Below are 19,184 nucleotides of genomic sequence, written 5' to 3'. Positions count from 1 at the left end.
CCGAGGTCACACCAGGCAGCTGGGAAGACACCCCCATAATCTGTGCCCTCTCCCCAGGCCACCCTGCCTCTGCCATCTCTTGCTTCTGGGGCATCAGAGACCAGATGGCCCAAAGGCTCTGCGGCAGGTATGCGCTGCTGCAGCAAAGCCCCTGCTTGCCCATCGGGCTGCCTGGCCTGGCGGTCAGCGTAGTGGGCTGACAGTCAGGAGGCCCATGTGCTGTTTGTGACACTGAGCTGCAGTGCCCACTGTCCTCCCCATGGTTAGTCACTTACAGCAGTGCAACGGGGGTGAAAAGAGCAGCCAGGGCTCGGACTGGAGAACGCTAATGGGCCAGTATTTTGTGCCCACTTTTCCCAGTGTGGCCAGCTGCCTGGGGGAGGGTGGCGGAAATGGAGAGGGATGTGAGGAGCTGTGTGGAGACTGGGGGCGTATGTCATCCTGAGCCCTGCCCCTATTGCATCCAGAGGAAGCTGCAGGGTAGATGCACTGGGCTCTGCGTCCACAATCCCCTGGCTCCAAGGAGCCTGCCTCTGAGCAGGATCTGAGGGTGCCAGTTCAACCTGAGCTCTCTACACCCCAGGCACTCCAGCAAACCCATACCCCCCCCCCCACACACACACACCTGAGAGCACTTGGGCAACTGGCAGGCTCCAGGGCGCAATGCTGTCCCAGGGAGTGACAGACCTGCCTGAAGGTTGGTATCATCTGATCAGGGTCAGTCAAGATTTGAGGTCCCCCCAAGCCTCTCTCCTGGGGCCATCTGCCCCCCTTTGCTACTCCTCCCCAGGGTGCTTCCCCCACAGCCAGCACACCATCTATGCTGCTTGTTGCCTTAACCCAGCCAGCTGGAGCAGCTGTCCCAGATGGGTGGAGAGGTGCCAGGGTCAGGTACGTGGCACTGGCCCTTCTGTGCCAGGAGATGAGGCACCAGGGAAGGGCGGCAAGGAAAGCTGTGGAGCTGGCGCTCCCTCCTCACATTACACACAGGCTGGATGTGTGCAGCAAGGTCAGAAAAACTGCAACCTGAGGTTTCTTTTTCTGCTTCTCAGCTATAGCACGGCGCTGAGGAGCTGGTTGTGTAACAATGGCTTGTGGACAGACTGCAGCAGCTCAGAGAGCAGAAGAGGGAACCTCCTTTCTTCTGGGGACCGGGCTGGTATCAATCCCTATTCCACCCTGTTCGCTCAGGAAAGGGGCAGCTGGGGGCTTTTGGCCAGGACAAACCAAGCAGCAAGGGTTAGTCATTATATCACCAGTGTCTCATCTTCCATGTCAACCACAGACTCCAAGCCCCGGTGTTCAGTTTTAAACCCCTGTATGGGTATGTCTACACTACGAGAGTAGTTCGATTTTACTTAAATCGAATATGTGGAATCGATAGTACAAAGTCGAACGTGTGTATCCACACTAAGGACAGTAATTCAACTGTGTGAGTCCACACTAACGGGGCAAGCGTCGACATTGGAAGCGATGCACTGTGGGCAGCTATCCCACAGTTCCCGCAGTCCCCGCTGCCCATTGGAATTCTGGGTCGAGCCCCCAATGCCTGCTGGGGAAAAAAATGTGTCGAGGGTGGTTTTGGGTAACTGTCGTCATCCAACCGTCACTCCCGCCCTCCCTCCATGAAAGCGCCGGCGGGCAATCAGTTCGCGCACTTTTCTGGTGAGTGACAGCGCGGACGCCACAGCACTGCGAGCATGGAGCCCGCTGCGACCATCGCTGCAGTTATGGCTGTTGTCAACACCTCGCACCTTATCATCCACCTTTTCCAGAGGCAGATGCTGAGAAATCGGGCAAGGAGGCTACGGCAGCGCGGTGAGGACATGAAGTCTGAGAGTGGCACAGACCTGTCACAAAGCACGGGACCCCGCGCCGTGGATATCATGGTGGCAATGGGTCATGTTGATGCTGTGGAACGGCGATTCTGGGCATGGGAAACAATCACGGACTGGTGGGACCGCATAGTGCTGCAGGTCTGGGATGAATCACAGTGGCTGCGAAACTTTCGCATGCGGAAGGGAACTTCCATGGAACTTTGTGAGTTGCTGTCCCCTGCCCTGAAGCACAAGGACACCCGGATGCGAGCAGCCCTGACTGTCCAGAAGCGAGTGGCCATAGCCCTCTGGAAGCTTGCAATGCCAGACAGCTATCGGTCAGTCGCGAACCACTTTGGTGTGGGCAAATCTATCGTGGGGGTTGTTGTGATACAAGTAGCCAACGCAATCGTTGAGGTACTGCTGTCAAAGGTAGTGACCCTGGGAAACGTGGAGGTCATCATAGATGGCTTTGCTGCGATGGGATTCCCAAACTGCGGTGGGGCTATAGATGGAACTCACATTCCTATCCTGGGACCGGACCACCAGGCCAGCCAGTACATTAACCGAAAGGGCTACTTTTCAATGGTGCTGCAAGCACTGGTGGACCATGGGGGACGTTTTACAAACATCAACGTCGGATGGCTGGGCAAGGTTCATGACGCTCGTGTTTTCAGGAACTCTGGTCTGTTTAGACGGCTGCAGGATGGTATTTACTTCCCAGACCACAAAATAACTGTTGGGGATGTGGAGATGCCTATAGTGATCCTCGGGGACCCAGCCTACCCGCTAATGCCCTGGCTCATGAAGCCCTATACAGGCGCCCTGGACAGTGAAAAAGAACTCTTCAACTACCGTCTGAGCAAATGCAGAATGGTGGTGGAGTGTGCTTTTGGACGTCTCAAGGGGAGATGGAGAAGCTTACTGACTCGCTCTGATCTCAGCGAAACCAATATCCCCATTGTTATTGCAGCTTGCTGTGTGCTCCACAATCTCTGTGAGAGCAAGGGGGAGACCTTTATGGCGGGGTGGGAGGTTGAGGCGAATAGCCTGGCTGCTGATTACGGCCAGCCAGACAGCCGTGCAATTAGAAGAGCCCAGCGGGACACGCTGTGCATCCGGGAGGCTTTGAAAGCTAGGTTCCTGAGTGAGCAGGGTAACCTGTGACTATTACGTTTGTTTACAGAGAAGCTGAACCTGCCCCCGTTTCTTTACCCAGTGAATATTCAGTATCCTCTCCAGTTTCATACCCCGTTCACCCCCTTCCCCCCCTTCCAACACACGTTTAAAAATAAATTTGTTAATGAACACCGTTTTCTTTATTACTGTTTTTGCGGTAAAGTGTTGAAACTGGGATGCAGACTGTGGTGGGGAGTGGGTGTAGTGTAGTGATGCAAAGGACGCTTCTAAACTCGAGGAATGATATGCTCCTGCTTCTAGAGTGGTCCGCACAGGTGGACTGGTTGTTTCAACGGAGCCTGCCACCCCTCCTGTTCGGGACTCTGTGTGTGGGGGCTATGTGACTTTCTGGCAGGGGGAGGACGGTTACAGATCCCCTGCTGCGTGGTCTGTGATCCAGGATAAGGACCGCTGCATAAGATCTCTAACCGCCCTCCCCCGCCACACACACACACACACAGAAAATGAAAACCACCTCCCAGACTGACCAGGGTGCCTAGTGACTGCAATGTGTGTGTGAGACCTGCTGCTGAACCTGCCCCCGTGTCTGTACCCTAGCAAAGGTGACTGTCCTGTCCAACTACCAACTCCCTTCCCCCCCTTCAAACAGACTGTCCTCTAAAAAAACATGATGGAAACAGTAATTAACAGAAACGTATTTTTTTATTAGCAATTACACAGTTAGGGGATGAAACTGGGATGGGGGCTTGGGTGAGGCGGGAAGGAAAGGACTTATCAAATTTTGGGGAATGACAGCCTTCTGGTACTTGAGCAGTCTGCAGGGGTGGAGTGACAGTTTTCACGGACTCTGCCGCCCTTCCTTCTTGGTACTTTGGGTGAGGGGGGTATGGGACTTTGTGGCGGGGGAGGGTGGTTACAGATAGACTGCAGCAGGGCTCTGTCCTCCTGCCTCCGGTCCTGCAGAACATCCACAAGGCGCCGGAGCGTGTCCGTTTGCTCCCTCATTAGTCCAAGCAGCGTTTGAGTCGCCTGCTGGTCTTCCTGCCGCCACCTCTCCTCCCGTTCACTGTGTACTCGCTGGTATTGCGACATGTTCTCCCTCCACTGGGTCTGCTGGGTTGCCTCGGCTTGGGAGCAGCCCATAAGTTCTGAGAACATGTCGTCCCGTGTCCTTTTCTTTCTACGCCTAACCTGCGCCAGCCTCTGGGAGTGTGATGCCAGGATAGGTCGGGAGACAGTCACAACTGTGGGATTGGAAAAACTGAGTGAATTCCTCAGAAAGATAATTTTTTTGGTGAACAAAGAACATAGTCTTTCTGTGTGAACAAGACCATGCACACCACCTATCACATGCACACTCAGGACAAGGTCGAATTTTCGGCCTTCGCATTCAGTGCCTGGGGTCTTGCAGTGCAGATCAGACAAGCGCGGCCGGACAGCGGAATTTGGGTAGCAGGCTGACATGGTAAGCCGTAGACTTGTGGCAGCTTAAAACTGTAATAATAGCACTGTCCTACTTTCATGTTCAAAGCAATGCTCCTAACGTTGGCCAGTTCCTGCTGCCAGCAATCCGGCAAGCATGAACTCTGCCCCTGTCCCACGCCCTCGCGGCTGTCCCCGGGAAAGATCCCTGTATGCTGCCCCTCTCCCGCCTCCACCGCATGGCTGTAAACCGCCGGTTACAGTTCTGTAAAGGAACAGGCAAGCAGTCCCAATACTAACATTCCCCTAATTTAAAGCAGGTCACCATGAGCGACATCACTCTGATGCGGATTTCAGAGAGCGACAGAGAACGCATGCTTCGTGAAAGCCTGCAAAGACCAGGGCCGTATGCCGCCATGCTCTGCAAGGCAATGATCCCGGAGTACTTGCTGCTAGCCTGGCGCGGGAACGTTTCCTACTATGGAGGACACAACAAGGCCGCTCTCCCAAGGAACCTCATGCAAAGGCTTTCCAATTACCTCCAGGAGAGCTTCATGGAGATGTCCCATGAGGATTTCAGCTCTATCCCCGGACACATAGACCGAATTTTACTGTAGCTGCACTTGCAAGGACTAAACAGTAGAGCACCTAGGGCAAACCAATCATGATAAACCGGACATTGTTAGATTTTTTGGCAGTAGTTGCACTACCAAAGACTAAAACTTTAAGCGCCTAGGGCAAATTAATCATGAAAAACCCACTGTTAATATTAATGTTCTGTTCAAAATAAATCTTTACATGTTTATAACACTTACCGACTGATCCTTCCCCTGATTCTGGGTCCGGGTTAACACCTGGGGACGGTTGGTAGGGGATCTCGGTGAGGGTGATGAAGAGATCCTGGCTGTCTGGGAAATCAGCGTTGTAAGTGCTGTCGACTGCCTCATTCTCCTCATCTCCTTCCTCATCTTCCCCGTCCGCTAACATCTCCGAGGAAGCGGGCATCGACAATATCCCATCCTCAGAGTCCACAGTCAGTGGTGGGGTAGTGGTGGCGGTCGCACTTAGGATGGAATGCAGTGCCTCGTAGAAACGGCATGTCTGGGGCTGGGATCCGGAGCGTCCGTTTGCCTCTTTGGTCTTCTGGTACCCTTGTCTCAGCTCCTTGATTTTCACATGGCACTGCGTTGCATCCCGGCTGTATCCTCTCTCTGACATGGCTTTTGAGATCTTCTCGTAGATCTTTGCATTCCGTCTTTTCAATCGCAGCTCCGAAAGCACGGACTCATCGCCCCACACAGCGATCAGATCCAAGACTTCCCAATCAGTCCATGCTGGGGCCCTCTTTCTATTCTGAGATTGCATGGCCATCTCTGCTGGAGAGCTCTGCATCGTTGCCAGTGCTGCTGAGCTCGCCACGATGTCCAAACAGGAAATGAGATTCAAACTGCCCAGACAGGAAAAGGAATTCAAATTTTCCCGGGGCTTTTCCTGTGTGGCTGGTCAGAGCATCCGAGCTCGGACTGCTGTCCAGAGCGTCAACAGAGTGGTGCACTGTGGGATAGCTCCCGAAGCTATTAGTGTCGATTTCCATCCACACCTACCCTAATTCGACATGGCGGGGGAGGCCATGTCGAATTTAGCACTACTCCCCTCGTTGGGGAGGAGTACAGAAGTCGAATTTAAGAGACCTCTATGTCGAACTAAATAGCTTTGTTGTGTGGACGGGTGCAGAGTTAATTCGATTTAACGCTGCTAAATTCGACATAACCTCCTAGTGTAGACCAGGCCTATGACTCCACTGAGAGGATGTGCACGTGGGACCAGGGAGTGGAGAGATGTCCTTTCACCATTGGGGCTGTAAGATCAACCCTCGCTTAAGGCACAATGAGAAATAAACCGGGGAGTCTATCCCCGATCGGCCTTTATTTACTTTGCAAAATCATCCAAGAATTATACTCCCAAGAGAAACAAAGCCAGAATAGAAGGTGGTGTTGGGGGAACCCAGGACTGAGGAGCAGTGACAGAGATATGGGAGGGTCCAGGATTGGAGCAGGAGGGGGCATTGGTAGAGCTGGTGGTGGCCCTGGGCAGGAATAGCTAGATCCAGAGTGACACATCAGCATCTTAAGCAAGAAGGCTTTAGAAGGGATCATGTGGGAGCCTGCATTTGAGGTGAAAAATCCCCCTACATAATTTAGGACCCGCCCATTCTACTACTCCAAGGGCTTACAAACAGGTGCGCATAAAGGACTAGGTTAACCCCTTGATGCCAGGAGCTGGAACTGCCTGTTGTGAAACACGCATCCAGCCATGGGCGCATTTGCAATCATGTGGGTTAAAAACAAACATTTCCTCATAGAATATCAGGGTTGGAAGGGACCTCAGGAGGTCATCTAGTCCAACCCCCTGCTCAAAGCAGGGCCAATCCCCAGACAGATTTTTGCCCCAGACCCTGAAATGGCCCCCTCAAGGATTGGGGTGAGATTCTGTGTCCTGCGTTGTGCAGGAGGTCAGACTAGATGATCATAATGGTCCCTTCTGATCTTAAAGTCTATGACTCTATGACTCTAACTCACAACCCTGGGTTTAGCAGGCCAATGCTCAAATCACAGAGCTATCCCTCCCCCCCAGTGCCTTTGGAGCACAGCTCCTTGCAGTGGAAGGGCGCAGTCACCTGATGTCCCTCGGGATCCGATGTTCCGAGCTGTCATCTCCTGCACATCACCGACCTACACCAAAGGACTGCCTGTAGATGAGTGAAATGTGCTGATTGTACGCAAAACGAACAGGTGGGGGTGGAGAACGCAGAACGCTGCCAGCAGGAGATGCTATTTACCAGTCTTGGACCTGCTGAGAGGATGGCAGTTTCCAAGAGAGTGAAGGGAGCAGGATCAAATGCAGAAGTGAATAGCAAGAGCATTTGCAAAGGGGAATGATGGGAGAGGATGGACGGTCAGTCCGGAACTTGTGCTTCGGATGGGATGTTCTGGCTTGTGAAAGGCCCTTGCTGATAACTCAGGAGATCAGCTGTTTTGCTTGGCTGAGCTTCATGGGAACGTTCTGTTTGGTTCCATGTGTGTGAGTCCACATCTCACACACCCTCATGGCCCCCGCTCCTGGGTTTGGCTCTGAGGTGAGGTCCAAACAAACCCAAAAGACTGAAAGCAAAATTCAGCGTGAATCAATGACTTTCAGCTTTTTTAGGGGGTGGAGGGAAGGGGTCAAAATTGCAAAATTTGCATCATTTGAATTAGAGATGTGTCTGAACTGGAACCCCAGATCTGATCTGCCCAGCCCTGTAATGGTCAAAACCAGAAGCGCAGATCCAAACCCTCCTGTCCCTGAAGGTTTGAAATCCAGATAAGAACTTGGGCTTTCTGGTGTCCATTTGAGGGTCTCCAAACATGTTAATTTATTAATTGAGCCTTACAATCCCTGTGTGAGGCAGCCAAGGATTAGTATATCTGTTTACAGATGGGGAAACTGAGGCACGGTAACTTGCTCATGTCTACCAAGGGAACAAGCGATGGACCATTTGAAACCACTAGACTACACTGCCTCTCCTGGCTAGGACTAGAACCCAGGAGTCCTGACTTCTGGTCCCATTCTATCCCCTAGACAACATTCTTGAAGAGACAAAGCAGATGACAGTCCATGTCCCTTTCACTAAAGAGGCAGCGCATTCTGAGATGTGGCTGTGTTCCTGCTTCCTGTATGTGCATCCATTGCTCCCCTGGTGTTAATTGATGCTGAGGTTAGCAGCACTTTCTCTAGTGGAATCTGGACAGCCCCTGTCACTTACAGACAGAGACAGCTGTAATGTGTGCTCTGCAGCTCTGCTGACTGCTGTGGCTTTAAGAAAGGCAGGGTGTGAGGTTTCAAGAAGCCTGAAATGTTGTAAGCATCTCTCTCTGATGCTTGCTGGCTGTAACCTCTAGCCTTGTATTTCACTTGGACAAGCCGGGGATTGGAGCCCATTGTTGGCTGAAATGTATAAAAGTGGGCCGAGAGGATATATGGCCTGTGGATAGGAGCAGGGAATTGAGAGCCAGAACTCCTAAGTCACGGAGCAGGACCCATCACTGATTTGCCCCATGATCTTGGATGTTCCTTCACCGCTCTGTGCCTCAGTTTCCCATTGGTAAAATGGGGATAATAAAATACCCCTCCTACTTCGCAAGGAGGTGGTGTTGCATACTTAATGCCGGTAAGAGATCTTGGGTAGAAGAAATGAGCAGGATCAGCGATCATTATTGCAACAAGTCAGTGAGCCTCTAGGTGCTTCGGCACAGCTGTTTAGAACTTCTCAGTGACAGTGGGGATAAAACACCCATTTTTCTGCTCTAGAAGCAGTGACCCCTTCCACCCAAGCTGAAGGAGAATCACCTCTTGCTTGTAAGCAACGTAGGGCTTATGATACATAGCTGAACAGTTCTGGTTCCATGCAGCAGAGGGCAGTGGTGCACACACCTACCAGCCAATACAATATTCTTATCTAAAAGAATGAATATTACAAATGATCAAAACTAAAGAGTTTCCTACTAGACCTGGCACTTTCCATCCAATGGTCCCAAAGCATTTTATAGACACTAATGAATTAAGCCAGCTACAACTATCCCCATTATACAGATGGGGAAGCAGAGGCACAGAACAGTTAAATTATTTGCACTCATATAATATGTCAACATCAGAGCCAAGAAGAGAATCCAGGTATCCAGTGCAGCTGCTCTAACCGTTGAACCGTGCTGCCTGCTCAGCCTGGCTGCTCTGATTGCCTTTTGTGTCCTCTGAGCTTGTTAATGATGTCCAACAGGTTGTTCTAAGCAAACTATATACATGTATTTAAAAAACGAATGATCTGCCCCAGCCAGCACTGACCCTTAACCCCTCGCCGTAGGTAATAGCAGCTATCTGCTACCCCTTGACGGGACCTCACCTGCAGCTCTCAGCTCTGATTAAAACCACCACTTACGTTCACACCACAGAACCAAGGAGTCGCTCTTCCATATGCCATGTTGGTGTCTGCAGGAATGGAGGGTCTGGGCCGGTTGGTGGGGCAAGACACTCAGGTACACGCATGCCACACGGCCCACTATGTACCGTGTCAGATGTGGATGTGGTCAGTCCAAGGGAACTTCCCTTTGCATAGTGTCTTTCAGATTGAAAGGAACTGGCTTGAGCTCCCCTGCCCTGTGCTGGATGGAATCAGAGCTGCCCTGCTGTGTAGTCCTAGGATCAGTACTGCTAGGATTCTTTTAGCTTAAGAATAAAGGCCTGGATCCTCAAAGGTACTTAGGGTCTGAACTTCCATTGATTAGGAAGTTAGAAGCTTCAATATCTTTGAAGATCTGGGCCTTTAAAGTGCATGGTCCATCCCTTTGGACAGCGGGAAATACCAGAAGATCAGAAATAATGGTGACAGGAGGGAGAAATTTAGCATGGGCATGAGCAAGGGCAGAAAAAGGTATGTTTTGCCTCGACACCTGAAATAGAATGGAGAGTTGTGTGGAGAGACACAGGGAAGTTTGATTTAGTTGGTGTTGGTCCTGCTTTGAGCAGGGGGTTGGACTAGATGACCTCCTGAGGTCTCTTCCAACCCTAATTTTCTGATTCTATGAAGCAGTTCCTGGTGCCGAGCGCTGCAGCCTGCAGTGGAGAAGGCTCTCGCAGTGGCCTGATCCTGTGGAATGACCAAAAGGAGGCCAGTGCTAGCCAAGTCAGGTGAAGCAAGGGCCTTCTGGTCAGGAAGAGCGAGCCCGAGAATGTCCATTTGGACCCGAAACCTGAAATCGTGAGGTCAAGCTGGCTGTGTGTGCAGCCTCTTGCTGAGGGGCTGCCCCGGTCCCCACTGGAGTCTGCAGTGCTGTGTCTCTGCAGCTGGCCCCTGGCTGGCAGAGGGTCACAGAGCCTGGTGGGAACAAGATCTAGAGCCAGTTGGAGGGGAGGGGGCCACCCAAAAATGGCAGAACACAGCTGTGAAACCCTCCTAGGAGCAGTTAGAAACATTGACAAAAATCAGGCTCCAACCACCAGAGCAGATTGGGAGCAAGGCGCTCACCTAGGATTGGAGTTCTTGTGGCACCTTAGAGACTAACAAATTTATTTGAGCATAAGCTTTCATGGGCTACAGTCCACTTCATCAGATGCATAGAATGGAACATATAGTAAGAAATATATACACATAAAGAGAACATGAAAAGGTGGGAGTTGCCATACCAACTGTAAGAGGCTAATTAATTAAGATGAGCTATTATCAGCAGGAGAAAAAAACTTTTGTAGTGATAACACTGCTCTACAGCCAAAATGATTCTGAAATAAATGTAGTCAAACTTTACTAATTCTGGGTCACTGAGAACAAAAATGATGCTTAAAATTGTTGATTGGCTCTAGTTTTCAAGATATGCTATTGGGTCAGTATATATGACCCTTGACTTGGGAATGGCAGAGGATAAGTGAGTTATAAAGGGAAGGGATCTCAATTTAAACCAGAATGACTAAAATACATCTTTGACTGGATCTATGAATAAATCTGTGACTGGGTTTGGACAGTACTTGCTTTTTAGGCAAAACAATGAATGATGCAATCTGAAGCTGGTATTGCATCATACATGATATGAATTGCATCATGTTATTCCTAGAAGTCATGGATGATGCAATCATAACGAAGCTTACATCACTCTGCTGAACAAATTGCCCTATATCCTCTCTAGAAATCATACAGTGTCGTGCTCTCTTATTTGTCAGTGTTTGATTTTGCAGAGGGACACGTTTCTGTTTAGCCAAAGTGAGCAGAGATGCCTCGTACTTGTGTAAACAGTGCAGATAACTTCTGCTATGTTTGTGGTGAAGTGACTTTTGCATCACAAAAGCGCAGTATAACCACTATGGTTAAGAAAGCCTATCACCTTTATTTTGGCTGCAAAATTGGAGATCAGGACAAGAGGTGGGCCCCACAAATATGCTGCAACACTTGTGCAACAAATCTTTGCCAGTGGTTGAACAGGAAAAGGAAATCTATCCCTTTTGCAGTGCCAATGATTTGGAGAGAGCCAACAGATCATACCAGCAATTGTTACTTCTGCATGGTGCCTCCAGTTGGGAAAGGTGTGTCAAAGAAGAAAAAGTGGACTGTGCATTATCCAAACATTCCATCAGATATACGCCCAGTACCCCACGGAGAAGGACTGCCGGTTCCTGATGCACCAGAATCATTCTCACTTGAGTCAGACGAGGAAGAGGAAGAGGATGAAACTTCTGGTCCTGAACCATCAATGTCATGGGACCCACATTTTCTCCCATCCTCCTCCTCTGAACCACACCTCATAACACAAGGTGAACTGAATGACTTTGTCAGGGATTTGAAACTACCCAAGAGTAAGACAGAGCTGTTGGGCTCCAGACTACAGCAGTGGAATCTCCTGGCAGGTGATGTTAGGGTTTCCATGTTCCGTGACCGTCAAAAGGATCTTGTCCCATTCTTCTTCATGGAAGGTGATCTTGTAGCCTGCAACAACTTCGATGGTGTGATGGCAGCCCTCAACATCGTTCACGATCCAGATGAGTGGAGACTGTTCATTGATTCATCGAAGACGAGTCTTAAAGCTGTTTTACTGCATAATGGCAATGTTTTGCCATCAATTCCAGTTGGTCATGCAGTCCATGTGAAGGAAACCTATGACAACATGAAACAACTTTTGAGGTGCATAAACTATGACTAACATCAGTGGCAGCTTTGTGGCCATTTGAAGGTTGTTGCTCTCTTGCTTGGTCTGCAGACTGGATACACAAAGTACTGCTGTTTTCTCTGCGAATGGGATAGTCGTGCAAGAAATTACCACTACATCAAGAAAGATTGGCCACTCCGACAGTCATTGGAGCCTGGGAGGAAAAGTGTTCAGCATCCACCACTTGTTGAATCAATGAAGATTTTGTTACCACCCTTGCAGATCAAGCTGGGTCTGATGAAGAACTTTGTCAAGGCCATTGACAAAACACAAGCAGCTTTCAAGTACCTCCGTGGAAAATGTCCAAGGTTAAGTGAAGCTAAGATAAAGGAAGGTGTCTTTCTTGGTCCTCAGATTCGTGAACTTCTTCGAGATGATGCATTTGACCATGCACTGCGTGGCAAGGAAAAGACGGCATGGAAAGCCTTCCAGTTAGTGGCAATAAATTTTCTCGGAAACAACAAGGCAGACAACTACAGGTTGTTGGTGGAAAACCTCCTCAAGGCATACAAAAGCCTTGGTTGCAACATGTCACTAAAGATACATTTTTTGCACTCTCATCTAGATTTTTTTCCACCGAACTGTGGAGCAGTGAGCGACGAGCATGGCGAGCGATTTCACCAGGACATTGCAACAATGGAGAAACGCTATCAGGGCAAATGGAGCCCATCAATTCTTGCAGACTATTGCTGGACAGTGACAAGAGATGCTCCACTTAATGAATACAAGAGACAAGCCAAGAAGCGCCGAGTAGACACTGAATAGGACTAAACTATGTACATAATAGTTTTTTGCCTTTTGTTTCATAATAAATTTTATTTATATAACCCTTTTGCTGATTTTTAAAGTGTTACATAAACAGGACAGGTGAAATATTATCATGTAAAGCAATCATAAACACATGAAAAGACCTAGGTTTACAATTTATGATTAAAACTCTACTATCTACACAATATACATAGACATAAAATGTAAAAACTTAAATATCTTAGAAACAGTAGCCAATCAGTTGTTTTAATTGTCATATTTGAATTCAGCACATCAAAATACATAATAAATAGCACATTTTATCTCTGAAGCAGACGACTTCTCAAAAATTGTAGACCAGTGTAATCAAGATGGCCCATTTTAGACAGTTGACAAGAAGGTGTGAGGATACTTAACATGGGGAAATTGATTCAATATGTGTAATGACCCAGCCACTCCTGGTCTCTATTCAAACCCAAGTTAATGGTATCTAGTTTGCATATTAATTCAAGCTCAGCAGTTTCTCGTTGGAATCTGTTTTTGAAGCTTTTCTGTTGCAAAATTGCCACCTTTAAGTCTGTTACTGAGAGACCAGAGAGGTTGAAGTGTTCTCCTACTGGTTTTTGAATGTTATGATTCCTGATGTCAGATTTGTGTCCATTTATTTTTTTGCATAGAGACTGGTTTGGCCAATGTACATGGCAGAGGGGCATTGTTGGCACATGATGGCATATATTACATTGGTAGATGTGCAGGTGAACGAACCCCTGATGGTGTGGCTAATGCGATTAGGTCCTATGATGGTGTCATTTGAATAAATATGTAGACAGAGTTGGCATTGGGCTTTGTTCCTAGGATAGGTTCCTGGGTTAGTGTTTTTGTTGTGTGGTGTGTGGTTGCTGGTGAGTATTTGCTTCAGGTTAGGAGGCTGTCTGTAAGCAAGGACTGGCCTGTCTCCCAAGATCTGTGAGAGTGAGGGATCATCTTTCAGGATAGGTTGTAGACCTTTGATGATGCACTGGAGAGGTTTTAGTTGGGGGCTGAAGGTGATGGCTAGTGGCATTCTGTTATTTTCTTTGATGGGCCTGCCCTGTAGTAGGTGATTTCGGGGTACTCTTCTGGCTCTGTCAATCTGTTTTTTCACTTCAGCAGGTGGGTATTGTAGGTTTAAGAATGCTTGATAGAGATTTTGTAGGTGTTTGTCTCTGTCTGAGGGATTGGAGCAAATGTGGTTGTATCTTAGAGCTTGGCTGTAGACAATGGATCGTGTGGTGTGTCCTGGATGGAAGCTGGAGGCATGTAAGTAAGTATAGTGGTCAGGAGCTCTGGGTTCACGTCTCTACCATGGACTCCTGTGTAATCTCAGGTAAGTCACTGAGCTGGTCTGTGCCTCAGGGAATAATGGCTCTACCCTGCCCACAGGGCTGTGTGAGGGAAAAGACATTGAAGATTGAGAGGTTTTCAGATTTTAGGAAGATGGGGGTCATAATAGTACCTACAATAGATAGGACTGAAAGGAGGGCAGGATCCATCTGGATTCTCTGTTGAGCTGTTACTGCTTGGCTCCACCCATCCCAGGGCTAACTAGGGCAGGTTTTTTCCCTGGGACATAAGTAACTGAGGCACCCATGGATTGCTCAGATAATAGAGGTAGAAACAGGCCTAATCCAAAGATGCCATCCCTCCTCCCCAGCTTCATGGTACAGGGCCCATCAATCACTGACTGGTAATAATAGTAACACAGTGCACTGATCCCCTAGGGGACCTTGCCAACCCACTCTGGGATGGGCTCATCCTCCACCACTGCTTTTGCTGCTCTCCCAGGGAAGGGAATGTGATGATACCCACTCTGAATGGCACTATCCCCAAGCAGACAGGGTGGGAAGAGCCCTGCTTGGAGAGGGGGAAATGCCTTTTTGTTAGATGCTAATATTTTGGTAATCCACTGCAAGGAGGGGGAGGGCTAAGCACAAAGGATAGGGGTTTGGTCCCATCGACCAGGGAGTGAGAGAGAGAGAGAGAGAGAGAGAGAGAGAGAGAGAGAGAGAGTAGTACTATCTCTTTAAATATTCAAAGACATTCACTGGCTGAAATGATGTGTTATTAGTGCCGCTGAACCCGCTGGTAAAGGGGTCTAAATGACCTGTGGGTAGCCAGCACGCAGGAAGCTGTGTCTTGTATGTATGCGTCGTTATGCGGGGTATGCTCTTGAGTATGCACGGAGCTAGATCTGTATCATCCATTGAAGTCCAGGGGCCCTGCTGGCTCTTTCAGCATATCTGAAAAATCAGACCACTTATGCAGGTATCTAAATATGGATGTGGAGGCCTAACTTTGCCCCTAGCCAACCCCCAAACATTTTGCATGGGAGCCTTGGGCTTCATTTTCAGAGTCAACCCCAGTGAAGGCCAGGATGAGCTGCAGCTGCTCACCACTTCAAAAACTCAGTGCCACTGCTGTGTCATTACTACAAGAATAGATATAGGGGCTGTGTCATAGCTCACAGTGCTAGATGGCTGAATGAGGGGTGCAGAATGTGGCAGGGGGTGGAGTGTCTACCCCGCTCGGTGCATTAAGATAGGGAGGAGTAAGGGGGTCTGGACTATGGGGGAGAGGTAGGACCATGTCTTTCTCTTTCTCTCTGGGCCAAGCTCTGCTCACAGTTAACCTGGTGTAAATCTAGAGTAGTCCCATTGAATTCAGTCAATTGAGTTAATGGGGATCTACATCAGGGTAACTGAGGCAGAACTCAGTCTTCCATTTGGGAGGCCGTGTAGCCTAGTGGATAGAGCACAGGCCTGGGACTTAGGAAACCTGAGGTTTATTCCCAGCTCTGCCTCTTGCCTGGTGGGTGATCTTAGGGTACGTCTACACTACGAAATTAGTTCGAATTTATAGAAGCCGGTTTTATTGAAATCGGTTGTATACAGCCGATTGTGTGTGTCCACACAATAAAATGCTCTAGGTGCTCTAGTCGGCGGACCACGTCCACAGTACAAGGCTAGCGTCGACGTCCGGAGCATTGCACTATGGGTAGCTATCCCACAGCTATCCCACAGTTCCCGCAGTCTCCGCCGCCCCTTTGAATTCTGGGTTGAGATCCCAATGCCCGGATGATGCAAAACAGTGTCGCGGGCGGTTCTGGGTACATGTCGTCAGGCCCCTCCCTCCACCGTCACAGCAACGGCAGACAATAGATTCGCGCCTCTTTACCTGGGTTACCTGGGTTACCTGTGCAGACAACATGGAGCCCGCTCAGCTGAGCTCACCGTCACCATATGTCCTCTGGGTGCCGGCAGACGTGGGACTGCATTGCTACACAGCAGCAGCTGCTAACTGCCTTTTGGCGGTAGACGGTGCAGTAGACTGGTAGCCTTCATCGGCGATCTGGGTGCTGGCAGCCGTGGGGCTTGCCTTTTGGCAGTAAATGGTGTATTACGACTATTAGCCGTCCTATTACAAGTCGGGTCATCGCATGTTAGCAGAGTCTTCCCCGAGCAGCTGATTGTGCAATAGGCCTGAAGACCATCGTCATACGCCGCCCCGTATTTGCTGCCAAGCACCCAGAAAGATGCCGAGGGCTATCAGTCACGCTGCACCGTCGTCTTAAGATGTAAAAAATAGATTTGCTCTGTATTCATTTGCTTCCCCCTCCCTCCGTCAAATCAACGGACTGCTAAGCCCAGGGTTTTCAGTTTAATCTTTGGGGGGAACATTCTGTGTGACAGTTGTTTGTGTTTCTCCCTGATGCACAGCCACCGTTCTTGATTTTAATTCCCTGTGCCTGTACGCCATGTCATCACTCAGCCCGCCCTCCCTCCTTCCCCTAGTCCGTCAGATACTACGTTTGCGCCACAGCTCAGAGAGCCGAGAAGCGGTTCGCGCCTTTTCTTTGAATTCTGGGTTGAGATTCCAATGCCCGGATGATGCAAAACAGTGTCGCGGGCGGTTCTGGGTACATGTCGTCAGGCCCCTCCCCCCTCGTCACAGCAACGCACACAATAGATTCGCGCCTTTTTACCTGGGTTACCTGTGCAGACAACATACCACGGCAAGCATGGAGCCCGCTCAGCTCAACTGAGCTCACCGTCACCATATGTCCTCTGGGTGCTGGCAGACGTGGGACTGCATTGCTACACAGCAGCAGCTGCTAACTGCCTTTTGGCGGTAGACGGTGTAGCATGAGTGATAGCCATGGGGCTGGCAGCCGTAGGGCTGCATTGCACCAGCCCCTTGCCAGGAGATGGTATATTATGACTGGTACCCGTCGTCATCGTATTGGTGTGGCTGTCAATCATGGCCACCTGGGCAGACATGCTACTGTTTCGATGATGATGGCTACCAGTCGTAATATACTATTTTCTGCCAATTGCCCAGTATTGTCTGCTAAGCACCCAGAAGAGGCCGAGGGCGATGCTGGGTGCTGGCGGACGTGGGGCTGGCAGACGTGGGGCTGCATTGCTACACAGCAGCAGCCCCTTGCCTTTTTGCAGATGATGGTATTTTATGACTGGTATCCGTCATCGTCATACTGGAGAGGCTATCACTCATGCTGCACCGTCGGCTGCCACCTTAAGATGTAAAAAATAGATTTGTTCTGTATTCATTTGCTTCCCCTTCCTCCGTGAAATCAATGGCCTGCTAAGCCCAGGGTTTCCAGTTTAATCTTTGGGGGGACCATTCTGTGTGACAGTTGTTTGTGTTTCTCCCTGTTCCTGTACCTGTATGCCATGTCGTCACTCGGCCCTCCCTCCCTCCCGCCCTCCCTCCTTCTCCTGGTCCATCAGATACTACTTTCGCGCCTTTTTTCTGACCAGGCGCCATAGCTAGCACTGGGATCATGGAGCCCGCTCAGATCACCGCGGCAATTATGAGCACTATGAACACCACGCGCATTGTCCTGGAGTATATGCAGAGCCAGGACATGCCAAGGCGAAACCCGGACCAGGCGAGGAGGCGATTGCAGCGCGGCGACGAGAGTGATGAGGAAATTGACATGGACATAGACCTCTCACAAGGCACAGGCCCCAGCAATGTGGAAATCATGGTGTCACTGGGGCAGGTTGATGCCGTGGAACGCCGATTCTGGGCCCGGGAAACAAGCACAGACTGGTGGGACCGCATCGTGCTGCAGGTATGGGACGATTCCCAGTGGCTGCGAAACTTTCGCATGCGTAAGGGCACTTTCATGGAACTTTGTGACTTGCTTTCCCCTGCCCTGAAACGCCAGGATACCAAGATGAGAGCAGCCCTCACAGTTGAGAAGCGAGTGGCGATAGCCCTGTGGAAGCTTGCAACGCCAGACAGCTACCGGTCAGTCGGGAATCAATTTGGAGTGGGCAAATCTACGGTGGGGGCTGCTGTGATCCAATTTGCCAGGGCAATGAAAGACCTGGTGATAGCAAGGGTAGTGACTCTGGGCAACGTGCAGTCAATAGTGGATGGTTTTGCTGAAATGGGATTCCCAAACTGTGGTGGGGCCATAGACGGAACCCATATCCCTATCTTGTCACCGGAGCACCAAGCCACCGACTACGTAAACCGCAAGGGGTACTTTTCAATGCTGCTGCAAGCCCTGGTGGATCACAAGGGACGTTTCACCAACATCAACGTGGGATGGCCGGGAAAGGTACATGATGCTCGCGTCTTCAGGAACTCTGGTCTGTTTCGAAAGCTGGAGGAAGGGACTTTCTTCCCGGACCAGAAAGTGACCATTGGGGATGTTGAAATGCCTATCGTGATCCTTGGGGACCCAGCCTACCCCTTAATGCCATGGCTCATGAAGCCGTACACAGGCAGCCTGGACAGGAGTCAGGACCTGTTCAACTACAGGCTGAGCAAGTGCCGAATGGTGGTGGAATGTGCATTTGGACGTTTAAAAGCGCGCTGGCGCAGCTTACTGACTCGCTCAGACCTCAGCGAAAAGAATATCCCCATTGTTATTGCTACTTGCTGTGCGCTCCACAATATCTGTGAGAGTAAGGGGGAGACCTTTATGGCGGGGTGGGAGGTTGAGGCAACTCGCCTGGCCGCTGATTACGCGCAGCCAGACACCAGGGCGGTTAGAGGAGCACAGCAGGGCGCGGTGCGCATCAGAGAAGCTTTGAAAACGAGTTTTGTGACTGGCCAGGCTACTGTGTGAAACTTCTGTTTGTTTCTCCTTGATGAACCCTCCAACCCCCCCCCCCCGACCCAGTTCACTCTACTTCCCTGTAAACCAACCACCCCACCCCACCCTCCCCTCCCGCTTGCAGAGGCAATAAAGTCATTTTTTTTTAACATTCATGCATTCTTTATTAGTTCCTTACAGAGGTAGGGGGATAATTGCCAA

General features: G+C 50.0%; 1 protein-coding gene across 5 annotated transcripts in view; it reads left to right on the top strand.

The window, feature by feature from the left end:
• INSYN1 (inhibitory synaptic factor 1) overlaps window positions 1-19,184 on the top strand; it is a 113,244-nt gene that overhangs the window by 55,948 nt on the left and 38,112 nt on the right. Inside the window, exon 2 of one of the 5 annotated variants that reach the window (XM_065558603.1) lies at window positions 4,697-19,101. The exons of 2 other annotated variants lie outside the window; for them this stretch is intronic. In XM_065558603.1, the coding sequence (XP_065414675.1) occupies window positions 17,694-18,995 (1,302 nt within the window). In that variant the 5' untranslated portion in view covers window positions 4,697-17,693 and the 3' untranslated portion in view covers window positions 18,996-19,101. 2 more of the 5 variants (XM_065558604.1, XM_065558605.1) reach the window with 2 other exon arrangements.

Source organism: Chrysemys picta, chromosome 10, assembly GCF_011386835.1.
Source record: "Chrysemys picta bellii isolate R12L10 chromosome 10, ASM1138683v2, whole genome shotgun sequence".
NCBI classification, from domain to species: domain Eukaryota; kingdom Metazoa; phylum Chordata; order Testudines; family Emydidae; genus Chrysemys; species Chrysemys picta.
Note: the sequence above shows the minus strand (reverse complement) of the source record. Positions and strands in the feature narration are given on the sequence as shown.